Consider the following 16,823-nt stretch of genomic DNA (forward strand, 5'->3'; position numbering starts at 1 on the left):
ACTCTATGCCACTCCTTTATATTCCCCTCTACGACACTCTAAACCCCTTCACCCCTCCACTCTATGACACTCTACTCCACTCCACTTTGTGACCCTTTACTACATGCTACGGCACTCCACTGTACTCTACTCCACTCTACAGCACTCCGCTCTATGCCACTTGGCTCTACAACACTTTACTCCACTCTACGCCACTCCACTGTACTCCACTCAACGACACTCTACACCCCTCCACTCTATGACACTCCACTCTACAACAATCAGTGCAAATTTATGACACTCTACTCCACTGTACGTAATGCCCTGTATGCCACTCCATGTCACTTTACTCCACTCTGCACACTGCTCTACTCTACACCACTCCACATCACTCTGTGCCACTCCTCTCTACATCACTCTACGACACTGTACAACCCTTTACTTCTCTGTATGCCGCTCCTCTATGCTCCATACTATAACACACTACACCCCTCCACTCTATGACACTCTATGCCAGTCTACTGTATGACGTTTTACTATACTTTATGCTTCAGCACTTCACTCTCCTCCACTTTTTTTTTTTTTTTAAACATATTTTTATTGCCATTTTCATATTTCACACATCGTACGTCATACAAAGTTTTCGAATAGTGAAGTTAGACTGTACATTCCATGGTGGTACATAATATCTGTATATACTGGTGATACATCACGTGGGAGCATAAACAACTTTTAGATATATCGTCCACTTGACAGCACTCCACTCTAGTCCACTCGGCTCTATGACACTTTACTCCATTCTTCGCCATTACACTCTATGCTCCTCCACTCTATGACACTCCACTCTTATGACAATTTACTCCACTCTACGTCACTCTACACAACTCTCTCTATGCCACTCCACTCTACGCCACTCGAGTCTACTACACTACACTCTATGCCACTCTACGATGCTCTACTCTACTGTATGCCACTCCACCCTGTGCCCCCCTCTGAATGCCACTCCATTCTATGACACTCTACACCCCTCCACTCTACGACACTCTAGTCCACTCCATGCCACTCCCCTCTACAACACTGTTCTCCACTCAATGTCAATCTATTACACTCTACTACACTCTAAGCAACTCCCTATATGCCACTTCACGTGACTTTACTCCACTCTACTAATCCACTCTATGGCACTCCATTCTGTGACACAACACTGTACAGCACTCTACTTCACTCTATGCCCACTCCACTCTACAACACTACTCCACTCAACTCCACTCTGATCCACCCTATTCCACTCCACTCTATGACACTTCACTCTACACACACTCCACTTTACGACACTCCACTCCACGACAATCTACTCCACTCTGTGCTGCTCTACTCTGCACTTCTTTACTCTACACCTCACCACTCCACTCTGACACTCCACTCCACTCTACGGTCCTCCACTCTATGCCACTCCACTCTATGAGAATTCACTCCACTTTACGGCACTCTATTCCACTCTACACAACTCCCTCTATGCCACTTGAGTCTACTACACTACACTCTATGCCACTCTACGATGCTCTACTCTACTGTATGCCACTCCACTCTGTGCCCCTCCTCTCAATGCCACTCCACTCTACGACACTCTTTACCACTCAACTTTACGACTCTTTACTCCATTCCATCCCACTCTACTCCACTGTATGCAACATCCTTTACTCTACTCCAAGCCACTTTACTCCACTCTATGCAACTGCACTTCACTCTAGTCTACAACACTGTGCTCCATTCTGTGCCACTCCACTCAATACTCTCCACCCTATGACACTGTACCCCACTTCACGACTCTCTTCTCCACTCTGCTTTACTTTATGCCCCTGCACTCTACGTCACTCTACTCTACTCTAAGCCCTTCCACTCTATGCCACTCTGTGACACTCCACTCCCTCAATGATGCTCCACAACACTCTGCACCACAATACTCTAAGCCACTCCTCTGTGCCACTCCACGACAATCCACTCTACGCCACTCCACAACACTCCACTCCAGCAATCACACTGGTGTACAACGTGGCTAAAACACATTGGCAAAGTCTAAAGCTCTGGCATAGGCGAGACCAATTGGCTTTGCCGCGGCTTGTTTGTTTCTTTGTTTTTAAATCTGGTCACCCTGTGAAGGGGGCACCTCTGCCAGCTGTTCACTGTTGACTTCAGCCCTGATACCCCCTTCTCCAACAACTGATGATGGCTGGGAGTATAGAGTCCGCCACTGATCCACAGATGCAAGTCCGTCAGTTTCCATCTACCTTCTGCACTATTTAGAGGGGACTTCTACGTTTAAAATATATCATGTTTTAAGTATTATTGTTTCCTGTTTGAGGAATTAGCCTTAGTGCTTTAGTGGCTTTTCTACCACCGACTGGATATTTGACCACCCATAGCGCCCTCAAACACTCCCTTTTTAGGGGCTGAACAGATGCATACATTTTTAACTATAAATCGTAAATGGAACGTTATATTCCATATAAATGAGCTGCGCTTACCTGCAACTCTCTCTCCTCATTCTATCTTATGTAATATTTGCACCATGTCACTTATCACCTTGCTGCCTTTAGCAAAAGTTTCTTCGGTGTTAAGTGAAAATAACTGCTTGTCGTAGTTTACAGGAATATAGGGTTGATGACGAGGCAGCCTGTTAATTGGACGGTTCAAAATTGGTTTTCTGTCCATATGGCACTCCTTGTCAGAGGTATGACATTGAGGTGATGTGTCCCTGGGCAGCAGGCGTGTATGAGACCACGTGATTTTTAGATCTAATCAATCATGAGATCATACAAGAGTAACAGAGAGGGAAAGAGAAAGAAGAAACATTCATTCGAAAGTAATTTTTGCCTCATTATAGTAATTCAAACTATGTTTCTGTCTTTTAGGAATTCATGCATTCCTGACTCATAAACTCCAGGTAAATCTCCTCTTTATTTGTTAATCAAATGTGTATAGAGGTAGGTGTGTTTTACAGCATTCACGTTTCATTTATGTATTCTTTAGCAGCAATTGTGATGCACTTCCTGATGAAGCTCTTTTCAGTATATTTACTGGTTTATTTAATTACAAGATCTCCTAAGCCACAGCAATATGAATAAAGAATGGAAAGCCTACGATGTGTTATTTATTTATGTTGCGGAACATCAGCTATCTCTGAAGGTGGTTGTCATGAAGCAATCATATCTGCACAGTGAATTCATCAATTTGTTTTTTATCGTTTCTTTGGTCAATATTGACTGGTTTTGGCTAGCACCGGCTGGCTTCTGTTCTGTGAACTTTCTGTCTGGATGAATCTGACTTAGTGTTAGGTCAGTGCATTTCATACCCAGTGTCTGTTTTTTTATAAGCTATGGCTGAGTGGGAATGTTGTATTTGATTTATTTTATTAATCGTATTTTCTGATCTGCACATCATTCTTAATATCAATTCATAGGCTGGTGGGGGTGTTGCTGTGAAGGCTCAGAGATTGCGGTGTACATTCGAGCTGTGCATAAAAGAATCTGCCATACTGCCATTATGATAAATGGGAGACCATGGTCCCCCCAAGCACAGGAGACAGTTGACTTAAGTGAGCTGCAAAGTCTACTAGGTGCGCCCACATTCAGGATGACCATGTGTAAGAAAGACAACTGCATTAACAACCTCTCATTCTACAAAGCTGCGGGCCCAAATGAGTTCCCAGCCATCTTTTATAAAACGTATACTTCCCTACTGACCGAGCCCTTAACAAATGTTTTCGTAACATCAGGAATAGTTACCGATATAATGCTGGGGTCCCACCCTACCCTGCATCTAAAACCTGATAAGCCTCCCATGCTATGCTCGTCAATAAACTGCTAGCTGTGGTCCCAAAGTACCAGCGCCAAAGGTCTGAAGGCAGATCATTCGCTTTTCTGGGCGCCTCTGCATGGAACCGGCTCCCGATGGAGCTATGCTTGGTTGATTATACATTGCTGTTCAGGATGAGACTTAAAACTTGTCTCTTTGTGCAAATCAAACCTCCAAACCGCCCAACCTCTTTATGTTTGCTCCGTGACACTCTTTGGAGTAGCTGTGCGCATTATAAATTACCTATCATATCATATACGCCAATCGTGCTACTGAATAGCGATGTAATTTTTTTGGCTTTGATCCTCGTGACCTGCCTTCAGCCTATTTGAATGACCCTTTTTGCCACTCAACAATTGGTTTTAGCTGCAGTAGTTAGGCTAGTGAGAATACTAGGCTTGCGATGTCGCTCATGGAAGTGGCGTAGCTTTGGCACTAGCCTTTAGACACCGAAAAGGCATTTGATAGAGTAGATTTGCATATCTTTCTAAAGTAAAGTTCACCTGGGCCCTAAGATGAAAGCTTTCATACAGGCAAACTTCAAAAAGCTGTCTGCAGAGCTTAAAATGAACGCTGCTTTCAGGCCCTACATTTCCCTGACTAGAGGAACGAGGCACAGGTGTCCATTGTCTCAACTTCATCTTCGCCTTGACTATGGAATCCCTGGTTGCCAGAATCAAGAGTAACCTCGCAATTCATGGCATGATGGTGGGTGGCAAAAAGCAGAAATTAGAACTTTTTGCTGATGATATCCGCTGCTTTGTTACCGACCTCGAAGGCTTCCGGGGTTTGCAAGATGGTTTCTTCCAAAACGGGCATTGAGTCGCTGCCTGTTGCACCATTGGACTTGTTCACATCTCCCTATGCATCCTGCAAAGCGGGGGAAGGAGGCTCTGCCTGGGTGGGATTGGGAGTCGGACGTAGGATTAACAGTACGGGCATGATGGACTGCATTCTTTTATGGTGCCGACTGTAACTGGTTATAAGTTTTCAGATATGTCAGTGCTACTCTGTGTCTTGTTTTTCTCAAAACCTAAAATAAAGTTGTGAAAAATAAAGAAAGAGATCTGCACTGTGCCTTGTCTGTCGGAGGCAAACATGGCAGCGTCCATCCTGCAGTGTCAAGGAGGCTTTGGCACTGCTGGTGTAAGCACAAGACCCTGGGCAAGTGAAGGCATCAGCAGGGTTGGACTGGGACAAAAAATAGGCTGGGCACAAAAATAAGATTTCCGCCCTTTAGCGAACCAGATAGCTAAAAAGTGGCCCACATTTGCAAATCAGGCCAGTTTTGAACTAATATAGTAATGCTGTATGGGTATTTTACAGTGTATTTGAGATTCCGTGCATTTGTGTTTTCTGCAGTAAATGTTCGTGGTAATATTATGGAAATAAATAGTAAAAACCGTCCCACCTTGCCATAAAACAGGCCTACAAACTGCTAAAAACAAGCCCACACACTTCTAAAAACAAGCCCCACACATAGATCTAACAGACCAGCCCATCGGGCACTGCCTGATTGCTCTATAGGCCAGTCGGACCCTGGGCAGCAAAGAACCACAGGGGATATCCGAGTACTGCTGGCAGACTGGGGGGAGAGGTGAAATTATCCCCATGGTGGGCGTGGTCAGGACACTGGCAGAAAGCTGAAAAATAGTGTTCCCTTTCCTAGCCCAGTTGAGGATTCCACAACCTGTCTGCGTGCAGCAAGGAGATCATATCATGGCGCCTGGTTTACTCATGAGAGGTCAGACTTTGCTGATGCAGAAGCTGTGAGATATCGAATACAAGGCAGTCCTTCCAAGTGAAAGGCCCTGGGTAGGGAATTACCCCTGGAGACTTGTTTGGCGAAAGTAAACGTTTGGGGCACAGAGCGGTAGCAGAGCTTCACTCCGACCTGGAAAGGTGACACCTCTGTAAATGTGAAGGAATTGAAATTGAAGACTAAAAAATTAAGCTGGTATCCTCAGATTTATTCGTGGGAGCACTGCGGGTGCATCAAAGAGAGAATAGTATATAAAAGGGTGGCATCAATGGAATGTAGAAAAGCTCCAACATACCCATGTAAATTAAAATGTAGATTTTTAAATATTTATTTGTGAATTAAATAAAATATTTCATCATTTGTGCTTCCAGTATTGACTTTGTGGGAGTGCCCAGATTTTGATAGTGATTCCGTGGGATTCCCCGTTTTTAAGTATTTTTAAATGGAAGTCCACAGACGTCAAAAGTTTAGGAGCCATTGTTCTAGACTCTTTGTGGTCCATTTAGAGATTTGGCAGAAGTGGGACATTGAGCGCAAACTTGCTGATGTCTCACTCCACCTAAACTATGGCTCTCCCACCTCATTTAGCCGCCAGAAACAATTTTTTGGGGGCAGGTCTGTGCATTTTATGGGGCGTCCTTCCATGCCTAATTTTCATGTTCAAGATCGCCATGGCAATTTGGAACTTGAAAAATTTAGAGCCCTGGAAAAAAATCCCGTTGTGTCAGGTGCATTTCTTTTTTATTTTACAAATTTAAACACATGCTTTGTGGTTTGACTTCTGTAAAAACAAAAATAATGCAGAGTGAGCCAACCCTGCTCCCACCATATTGGTAGAAGCACTTTTACGAAAAACGCCCTGCCCAAGCGACACAGAACTTTAAAAATGACAGATGATCTGCTGCTGGACTGGTGAAGTCATACCCTCTGCCACACCAGCAACTTGTATCCACGAGTGTTTAATTCACAGATTTATTGCATTTCGAAAGTCTGAAAGAGTTCTTTTAATCTGTGCTTTGTTTTGTATTCGTTCGTAAGCCAAGTGTATTTATCCTTCAGCCTCAGTTTTTATTGGTCAAATGTTTTTTATTGGTGTTTACAAGAATACACAACAGTTATAGCTCAACCGAGCACAGTTCAAATGCCAAGATTTACAGGTATCTAAATAGGAAAACACAGCATTTCAATCAGTTCTCAGCAAAGTTTTGTGTTTAAACAGAGCCCAGATATTGTAAACTCATCATTACACAGCTTACAGGTTGCGGTTTGAGTCTGCGCTCGAGAGCCAACGAGAATAAAGGAAATAACAGGAAAAAACATAACTTTGAAGGAAACAAAGAAAAAACACAATTAAACCTATCCGTGGTATCTCGTGTTAATACTCAAAGTACACTTCTGCTCCCAGTTTCCAGCTACCTCACCTATCCCACATTGACAGTATGCTTTCCTTTGAATCATAATTGTATTTATATAGCACTTATTAACCCTGGTGAGGCATCAAAGCATTTTCCGGCTAGTAGCACGCTACTCTGGAACCTAAAAGGATTAGTGGTGGAAAAGTATAGGGAAATATGAGTTAATTTGAGAGGTGGACATGTGAGTTTGTTAGTTGGATTGAATGGGATAATGGAGGGATAGAAGTGGGAAGATTCTAGAAAGTGTTATTTGGGAGATTATAGTAATAAAATGGGATTTGGGATTACTAAAAGGAGGGATACATTAGGTAAGAATTTAGAAAGGGTTGTTTGGGAGGTTATAGTAGTAAAATGAGGTTTGGGGTTGAGCCAGGAGGGGTGGAGAGGGAAGACTTTAGAAAGAGTTATTATGGAGATCATAGAAGTATAATGATGCAAGAAGAGACCTATAGAGATTGAAGAGAGTGGGGCTAAGTGTGGAGCCCTGGGGTACTCCTACCTTCATGCAAGGCATGGGAGATGAAAAAGGAGATATCTCTCTTCCAGGAAAGAGGTCATCCAGGCCAGAGCCGTCCTACCTATGCCCAAGTCCCTCAGTCTATCAAGAAGCCTCTCGTGAGGGACTGTGTCGAAAGCTGCCGATAAGTCAAGCAATAACAGAACGGGCCACCCACCCTGATCCAGTTTTTCCTTAATTTGCTCTGTCACTTCCAACAGGGCAGACTCTGTGCTATGAGTTGCCCTGAAACCAGATTTGGACATATACAGCAAATTGTGGCCTTCTACATATTCTGAGATCGTTTTATTAACATATTTCTCCAAAACTTTAGAGAGGGCCGGGAGGAGGGAGATAGGCCTATAATTAGCCGGATCATTCTGACTGGCAAATGTTTTTTTTAAAAAGTGGAACGATTTTTGCCTGCTTCCAAATATGCACCACTGTGCCTGTGGAGTGGGATGAATTAGCACCTTATTGACTATGAGATTAATAGTAGGGGCTAAAGAAACTAGTAATTTAGGTGGACAGGCATCTGTTGGTGAGCCAGACTTGAGGCTTTTAAGGTAAGCAAGTGACTCTCCTAGTTGTAGTTCAGGAAGCTCTGATAATTCAGGAGGCTGCAGAGGGCCGGACCTCTCATTCAGAGGTTCATATAAGACCTGGTCCTCCGCAGTAATTTTATAAAAAGACTGTTGGATTGTGGTGATTTTTATTATAGAAGGATAGAGCCACCTGCGTGTCCAATCAGCTGAATGGGGGAGTCTTTCTTAATCACCTTAGGGAAGGTAAAGGAATTTACAATATTGAAAATTTATTTTCCCTTATTATGAGCCATTTCAATCTTCACCTGGAAATCATTTTCTAAAGCCTCTGTCAATGTTGGTAGGGATATTTTGTGTAGGGCTCTGAAATTATGGTGTGTCTATTGCTTTGGGTAAAGAGTCTATGCATTAGCTTGGTATGTTAAAACTGATCAAAGAGTGATCTGACCATAATATCGGGGACGGGGGGTCTGTCACCAGGTCTGCGTTGCTAAATATTAATATTTGGTCAAGAGTGTGGCCCTTGTTATGTGTGGGAGAGAAAATGAAAAAGGGTCAAATTGCAGGCCAATAGAGTTTCTAACAAAGTGCTTACCAAGGGATCCGCTGACTTCTCCATATGCATATTAAAGTCTCCCAAAAGGAGAGGCTGGTTATATCTAAGGGCGAGTGGAGTAATAGCCTCATTAGGTGAAATAATAAAATTGCCCAGCTCCCCCGAAGGCCTATACAACAGGATTCTGGCTATATATTGCTATGGGGATAGGGTGCAACGAAAGCCCAAGTATCCTGCACCCTCAATAGCATCTAACAAAAACATGGTGCAGTCAAGCTCTGGTTTAAAAATGATGGCAACACCTTTCCCACTCAACTGATTCTTTCTCAGAATTTTGTATCCACTAGGTATGGCCAAGGCGATATTTGTATTTGAGGACTAAGATAGCTATGTTTATGTGAGAAATAAGAGATTTGTACTGTCCTCTGGCAAGAGGTCATGAATCTGTGCCTTGTGTTTTTGCAGCGAGCATGTTTCAAGAAGTATTGCTTTGAAAAATGTCTGTGTTTATTTGTACTGTTTCCCTCATGGCTTAAGACAATCGGCTTACAAGGCACCTCTGAGATCTGGGAAATAGTCCAATTACAACTAGGGCAGTAGAAGTTAGCCCAAGTATCTGCTTCAGCGATTAAGCACTGCCATGACTTGGGGGTACTCAAATTGAGCAGTATATCACGCTCGTACTGAACGGCATACCTCGGACCAGGGAAGGACAGGGCAGCATGACTGGGTCCGGCGGCCTCCTGGATGTTGACAGGCTTGCCTTAGGCGTGCCAGTGGCGTGCCCGCTGCGCGTCCGCTCTGACTGTGGCCGCAAGAATAGAGTACCCCCCACACCAGAAGTTGCCCGTCTGAAATGAAGCCTGGAAATCCTCCCTGCCCTCCGCAACAAACGGCGTTGCAGCCACAGTGGAATGGGTCAGGAAGATAACAACAATCGCCACAGAACACCTGAGACCCCATCCTGTGCCACTGACTCACAGCTTGTCCGGCTGAATAAAATGTGGAAGTACGGTTAAGCTTCGGGCTTGTGAAGGCCAATCAGAGTACACTGCATCTAATGCGGACCTAGTATGGATAGGAGGAAAACAACATGCAAAACAACCAACCAGTTCTCTCTTCGATCCTCTGACATCCTCGTTTTGCCAGTGAGTTCATGATCTGGGCACCTAAACTCCCATGAAGCCACCTTTCCATGGCAATTCGGGATGGGGAGATTTCTGGATGTATCCTCTCCCCAAACTTTGGCTCCACCAAGGCTTACCTCCATTGTCTGTTCAGCACTACCTTGACTGCCCAACTTTGCTGAACCTGCTTGCATCGGCAGCTTCTTCTTCCCAACTGTTGCAAGTGCAGCTCTGGCTCGCCTATATATATATGTATGGATATGTATGTGTGTATATATATATAAATATATATATATATATATATATATATATATATATATATATATTCTCTAGCTTGCTATCCACATAAAAAAGAGAGACGAACGGCGGCTCAGTTCTTGCTGCGTGTTTAATTTTTTAAAAGAAGCATATTAACGCCTGGCGCATTTCGAAACCTTCACTTCTTGCTCCTGTGAGAAGACGATTGTGGTGATTAATTAATGGGTTTGCCAACCCCGTCACGGGCTCACCATTGCAAGAGGTGAGATAAACTACAAGTATATATATATATATATATATATATATATATATATATATATATATACACATACATACATACATACATATATATATATATATATATATATATATATATATATATATATATATATATATATATATATATATATATATATATATATATATATATATATATATATATATATATATATATTTTATCAACTGGCATTCGCCGGTAGGTAGTTATAGTTAGGACCGAGTTTCCATAGGAAAAGTGTTTTTGTTTTCCTAATAACTTTCTAATAATTTTGACGCCGCCTGATGAATCTTCACAAATGGTTCAAACCTAATTTGCCAGGCACTTTAGCTGCTATCTTGAAAGTTCTGGGGTGTTTCGTTAAGCGGTGCTGAGAAAAAGGGTGGGTCCCAAAACGCGTTTTCCCCATATTAATTCCCATAGGGTTTTTTAATACGACTACAGCCCGAACCACTTAACGGAATTACACCAAATTTGACAGAAAGCTAGATCTAGATCCAGAGTAGTGCCTTTTGGTAGTTTGGTGTAAATCCGTTTAGTAATTTTAGAACTATTAACCACAATCCAAATTTGTATATCTAGGGACATGGATCCTCCCCGAATCAGACAGTCCCCGTGCTGTAATCTAATTGGCTGCCAACACTTTAACAAGGAAGTGTTGGCAGCCATCTTGAGACTCGGCTTCAGTCCCACATAAATTGTAAAAAATATAGAAAAGGGGGCAGGGTAGGAATGTGGTGGTGGAGACCCAGAGGAGTTTAAACACTTTTAGTTTTTTTCAATTTTGCCACAAAATCGCAGGTGGATCCATGAATTTGTGACAAAATTGGAAATAAAAAGCATGGTCTCCCTCGCTTGTCTTTGATAAAGCCCCTGGTGGGCCGGGTCCTAGGTTCATGCCTCTTTAATTGAATTAAAGGAGGAGGGCGTACTTGGTCCCCCTCTACGGGCATTTTTGTGCCCCGGGGGTCCCTACCCCCCTCGGACTCATGATAAAATCATGTCAGGGGAGGCTGCTCAGAGTCCCCAGGGACCACCACCTCCCCAGGGCCAAAAATAAAACGAATAGGGCGTCTTATGGCCCTCCCGGTTCCCGAGGATCACCACCTCCCCCGGGCTACCATTAACATTAAATTGGGTTCCTCTCAGACCCTGGGCTTCAGAGTCCACCACCTCCGTGGGGCTACAATTAATATTGAAGAGAGGAGCCGACCAGCCCCCCACCTGGAGCCAATTATAGCCCTGGCGACCGCTACCCCCTCCCCTCCCGGGCGGGTTGGTGGGTAGCTTCTGCTATGCCCCAGGAAGAAAACCCCCAGGACATAGCCATTTCTTTTGCTTGGCAGGAGATCACAGCTGGAAGCGGAGGTTTCATCTCTTAAGAGATTAAACTTTTACTCTTTGAAACAGGAGCAGCTTTCGCAGCAACGTCCTGTGTGCAATAGCAATGCAGGAGGCGGGAAGCCGGCTGAGACCGTGGGGGCCTTGAGGCTCCCCCCATGATCCCATTGTACACTGGGTACCATGGGTAGGCTCCAGGGCACCCAGGACACATGCCTACACCTCCCCCACCACATTTTGGCCAGGCCCCCATCCCCTTTTGATAACATATATTTTGAGGCCTGGCTCTGGATATAGGGTCCTTGGGGCCAAAATTGGCCTGAGAAGGGGAGTGGGCCCGGCCACTCCCCTACTCAGGCCAATTTTGGCCCCAAGGACATATAATTTAAGGCTGGGCCCCAGGGCCAAAATCAGACTGGGGGGGCTGTGTGGTCCCTTCTCCTATTGAATTATTGCCGGGCCCCATGCAGTGGGGTCCCTGGTCCGAAATCAGCCTTGGGTGGGGTCCTGTTAAAAAACAGAGGATAGAAAAACAAACATAAAAAGACAAAACAGAGGGTAGAAAAACAAGCAGAAAAGGCAAAACAGAGAGCAGAAAACAAGCAGAAAAGGCAAAACAGTGGGCAGAAAACATGCAGGTAATGCAAAACAGAGCAGAAGAGGGCAAAACAGAGGGCAAAAAACTAGCAGACTCATGCATCTACTCACAGACACTCACATACCCACTCACATACCCACTCAGAGACTCTCAATATCCATGCAGTTAGTAAACAACCCTTAATTTGTAGTGAAGGTGGGAAAGCATGCGCCGGTGCTGTTCAAAATGGGCAAGTAAAATAAAGTTCTTTTGTTTCTGAAAAATGGCAAGATCCTTAATTTCTCATCATTTAAAAGATTAGATAAGTAGCTGCCAGTACTTACCCAAGAGTGCCAGCTCAATGAAGTTTTGGTAGTTGGGCAAAGTACCACCCAAAAACGACTCAAACAAGTCTGATATCAGCTGGATAGATCAGGTAAAGTGCCTTCTGAGAGGTCCCTTGCAAAGAAGAAAAGTATGTAAGCTTTGTCAATGACTGCACCATTGATAACATTGGAGACGAAGACCACCGTAGACACTCTCGTTACCATGACAGTTCAACCTGTCATTGCTGCACTGACTCGGAAATCATCTTGATGCCTCTTGTCATTGATGCATCACAGTGAATGGGGTCTTTGTCAGTGTCCTTGGCCCTCCTACCCTGCCATTGATGACACTACCATCAACGCTGGACCACATCAATAAAAACTGCGACCATGAGTATGATGAGTAGAATGACAGCCCAGTCGACAAAACCATCTTGTTACTATACCAAGCCAGCTACAAAGCCATCAGCGGCACCTTTGAGCAGTCCAAGACATCAAGCTGTATTAGCAAGCTAGGGTTTGCCTTGTTTACCCAAGAAAGGTTCCTGACTCCGGAGGGGAATAACAGAATGAGGCTCCATTAGGAGCAGCTATCAGCTATTAGCTGAACTCAATCCAATGCTCAGAGGATAACGAGGACAAGGAACAAAATGGGGAAAGAACGCCTGAGTAATAGATGGTATTATGAGGAGGAATGCATTGATGAATCACAGTAGTGATACTGTCATCCTTATTTGATCACTCATTCAAGGACTAATACAAGGTAACACAATATTGCAACCTGCCTATGATAAAGGTTCTGATGAAACGCGTCTGTGAATTGCATCGGATGATGTCTGACTATTACACCAGTTTTCCACCTCTATGACTGCAGGGCATTCGCTTCAACTACTAGTGCACAAAGAACGCTGAAGCCACGCTTGACGCTTATGCTGCATTTAGTACCACCTCCTTTAGAGACTGTTCCAAACAACCATGTCCTCTTCAACATGATACCTATATATTAGATGTTTATCACAGCTAAGAAGGGGAGCTGGCAGGGCAGCTTCTCAAAACAGCCTGATGGGTGGCATAGATACATTGCACCAGGGAGCCATATACGAGCCTACACCACTACATGTGGATTTCCGCCAGATGACATTGCTCCTTTCGATTCTATTGTGGAGAAAGATTTCAGTTGACAGTCACAGTTACGGAGGGTAATAAGGTGATTTCCTTCATACACTTTATTTGGAAAGAAGGAGTTAACAAATGCAAGTGCCGGCATCTGTCCTTGCTATGGTGCCTCACCTGCACAAATAAAGGGCACCCATTAATACTCCTGCATGCCCAATAGGATTCATGGGTGGAGGCTCTGTCTTTATGCAGGCAGCACAGCATCACCCTGTAGAACCTTCTGGAACAAAAGGGTAAAAAAAATCACATTTTTGGCTGGAGAGTGGCCACACTTGCAGCAACATCAATTACAGATTTGAATGCTCTTGCCATCATGGAATGATGATATAAGATGATTTGGGATTACATGACAAACATATGTGGACCTTCTTCAGGAGGATAAGAGAAAGAAAGCAACGGCCATCCTAAAAGAGGGGGAAAAGCAGCAGCAGTAGTGATTGATAATGCTCTAGCTGTAGCCACCACAAGCTTCAGACAAATGGCAGAGTCTGCATTCCTTATACACCAGGGCTGGCTGAGTTCGACGTCTTTCTGACCTGAAGTACAGCATCACATGCTTGATATGTCATTTGTTGAGTGACACATTTTTGGATGTCGACTTTGCAATCCTTAAAAAAACACAGGCACACTAGAGGAGCATTCAGGATCCTTCAATACAGAATGTTAACCACCTTTCGTGGTACTAGAGGCTGATATATGGCATCATTTTGAGGGGGCTTTTAGTCTCCGAGATTTCCAACACAACAGCAGCACACAACATTTGTATACGCTTATGGAAGAAAGTAGGACATCAGTCCAAGTAAGATTCACTATGAAAATATGGACAGACTGCAGCACCAGTTACTTCTGATATTCCACACCTTCCATCCAACTCAGTGGGAGGAAGATTCTCTGCTTTCTATCATCAGTGTACAGATATCACCTCAGAGAGGTGGGTTTTAGTTTAGATCTACTCCATTTTGGACATACACTTGAATTAAAAAAACGTAAACCCCAGTGTCAGAGCCCTTTTCAGATGGCCACAAAGGGACTACTGGCCCCAACAGTGGTGGTTGAAGCCTTTTACTCCTGATGCCCTTCTATGGATCCTGAACAACTGGGCCAAGAACCCCTTCTGCACTTGACTTTCAATGGTAGCTGTGGATGAGCAGTCAAAGTCTCCCTCGGGGGGAAGAGAAAATGCAGGTAAGTGAACATGACATATAATTCAAAGTGCACACAGTACCAACAATGAATCAATGTCCAGTCCAATAATTACTTTTAAAACAAAAAGAAGTGTTTTATTTCTAACTTTACACATTAAAACGGAGAAATGACATTAATGAGCAATGTTAATTATAAACAAGGGGAAACCCAATAGGTAAGAAGGACCTAGGGTGCTTACTATTTCAAAAACAATTGGTCCTTCAAAAACACTTGGTTGTCAGAACAATGAATATAGACCGAAATCAATGCTATATTGATTAGAAATGCCCAGCCGGACATGTCAATTTAATATTCAGCGTAATAAATTGGATATATACAAACAACAAATATAGAGTGGGACACAATTCTGTGTCCTTAAACAAACAAAACATTTAAAAACACTCACAACTGAAAGGACATTTTTCAGGCTAAACAACCTAGCTTAATGCCGAGAAATGAATAGGCAAGCTTTTTGGACAAACAACGGCTATGCACAATTTTTAACTCATGTGTTTAACATGCATGCTGTTCATTAGGTCGACGACGTTTCGATCTATTACAAGATATATCGATCATCATCAGGACTAATTGATAACAAGCCTGAGAGCGCACTGCCGTGAGACTTGTACGCGGGAGAGACCAAGGAGTTCACGGAGTTGAAACTTCATTCAGTTAAACTCGGTGACTCCTAAGTCAGATGATGTACAGTAAATAATTACTGAAGGTATTGCGGCGCCGGAATTAAAGAATCGAGGCGTCCGCGTTCTAATCAGGCAACTTGTCGATCACAAGAAGGGCCTACGGGCAAGCTTTACTTATAACATTGAAAGTAAAGCGCGGGTGCTGCGATTATACCAAAAGTAAAGAAATAGAAAAAGAAAATCTATTTCTTTACTTTTGGTATAAGCGCGGCACCCGCGCTTTACTTTTAATGTTAAAAGTAAAGCGCGGGTGCCGCGATTATGGCAAAAGTAAAGAAATAGATTTCTTTTTTCTATTTCTTTACTTTTGGTATAATCGCGGCACCCGCGCTTTACTTATAACATCAGAAGTAAAGCGCGGGTGCCATGATTATAAGAAAAGTAAAGAAAAAAAAAAGCGGGACTGAAAGTGATCGGGTTGCGATCGCTATTGTCAACAACTAGTGGTGCGCGCTGTCCACTAGTTATAGGGGATACCTTGCATCAGTCCAATTCGACTCTTAAGGTGATAGGTTAAAAGACAACCTTTAAAGAAAGCTATCCTAGTGGTAGCTGTGGAGAGCAGCCTTCAGGCTAAGTCTTGAAGGAGCGTTAAGCTTATTGTTTTACCATGGATAACCTCTTAAATGACCAAATGAAAGAGTAGTCCACACAGGTGTATGTTCAAAATATATGTATTTATTCTAAGAACAAATCCCACTAATCTCTTTATGAGGCTGGAGGTAAAGATACAATTCAATAAAGCATTAATAGTTACAATAAATAGCACTGGAATCACAGGGCCCCAGGGGGGGACCAAACCACGACAGTTGTGCAGACAGTGCCTAGGGCACTTAGGGTCGCTGGCCCCTTACGAAACCACCCAAGGTAGTGAGGAAGGGGACCCACGGGAGACGGGTGCAGTGTTTAAACTACCGTCGGGATCTCTATTAAACCCTATGGGAAATGTCGCGGTTGGAAATTGCAAGAATCTAGACACTTCTAGCAGGAGTTCGAGGTCAGGAGTTTTAAGTTAAGCTCTTGGAGGGCCCACACCCACGACAGTACCGAGGTACCACTGTTACCTGCCCCAGGGAAGCCGGGTGCATAGGTCGTTTTCGATGTCGGGTCGCGATCTCGTTTTCAATGGAAAAAGGTGAAGAACTGCTGCTGGCGTGAAGCGTCGTCGATGTCGTGCAGATTGAAGATGTAGATCTTGAAGGAAAGGACCTGGAAGCAGAGGGGACAGAGTCTGGGTCACGGGAGCT

The 16,823-nt window shown here is 43.7% G+C and overlaps 1 protein-coding gene across 2 annotated transcripts in view; it reads left to right on the top strand.

The window, feature by feature from the left end:
• Nucleotides 1-16,823, top strand: part of LOC146860716 (uncharacterized) — a 424,775-nt gene that overhangs the window by 149,259 nt on the left and 258,693 nt on the right. For both annotated transcript variants that reach the window (XM_085646366.1, XM_085646367.1), the window contains exon 2: nt 2,892-2,923. In XM_085646366.1, coding sequence (XP_085502492.1) covers nt 2,892-2,923 — 32 coding nt within the window. The remainder of the gene's footprint in view (nt 1-2,891; nt 2,924-16,823) is intronic.

This window comes from Triturus cristatus, chromosome 3_1, assembly GCF_964204655.1.
Source record: "Triturus cristatus chromosome 3_1, aTriCri1.1, whole genome shotgun sequence".
NCBI classification, from domain to species: Eukaryota; Metazoa; Chordata; class Amphibia; order Caudata; family Salamandridae; genus Triturus; species Triturus cristatus.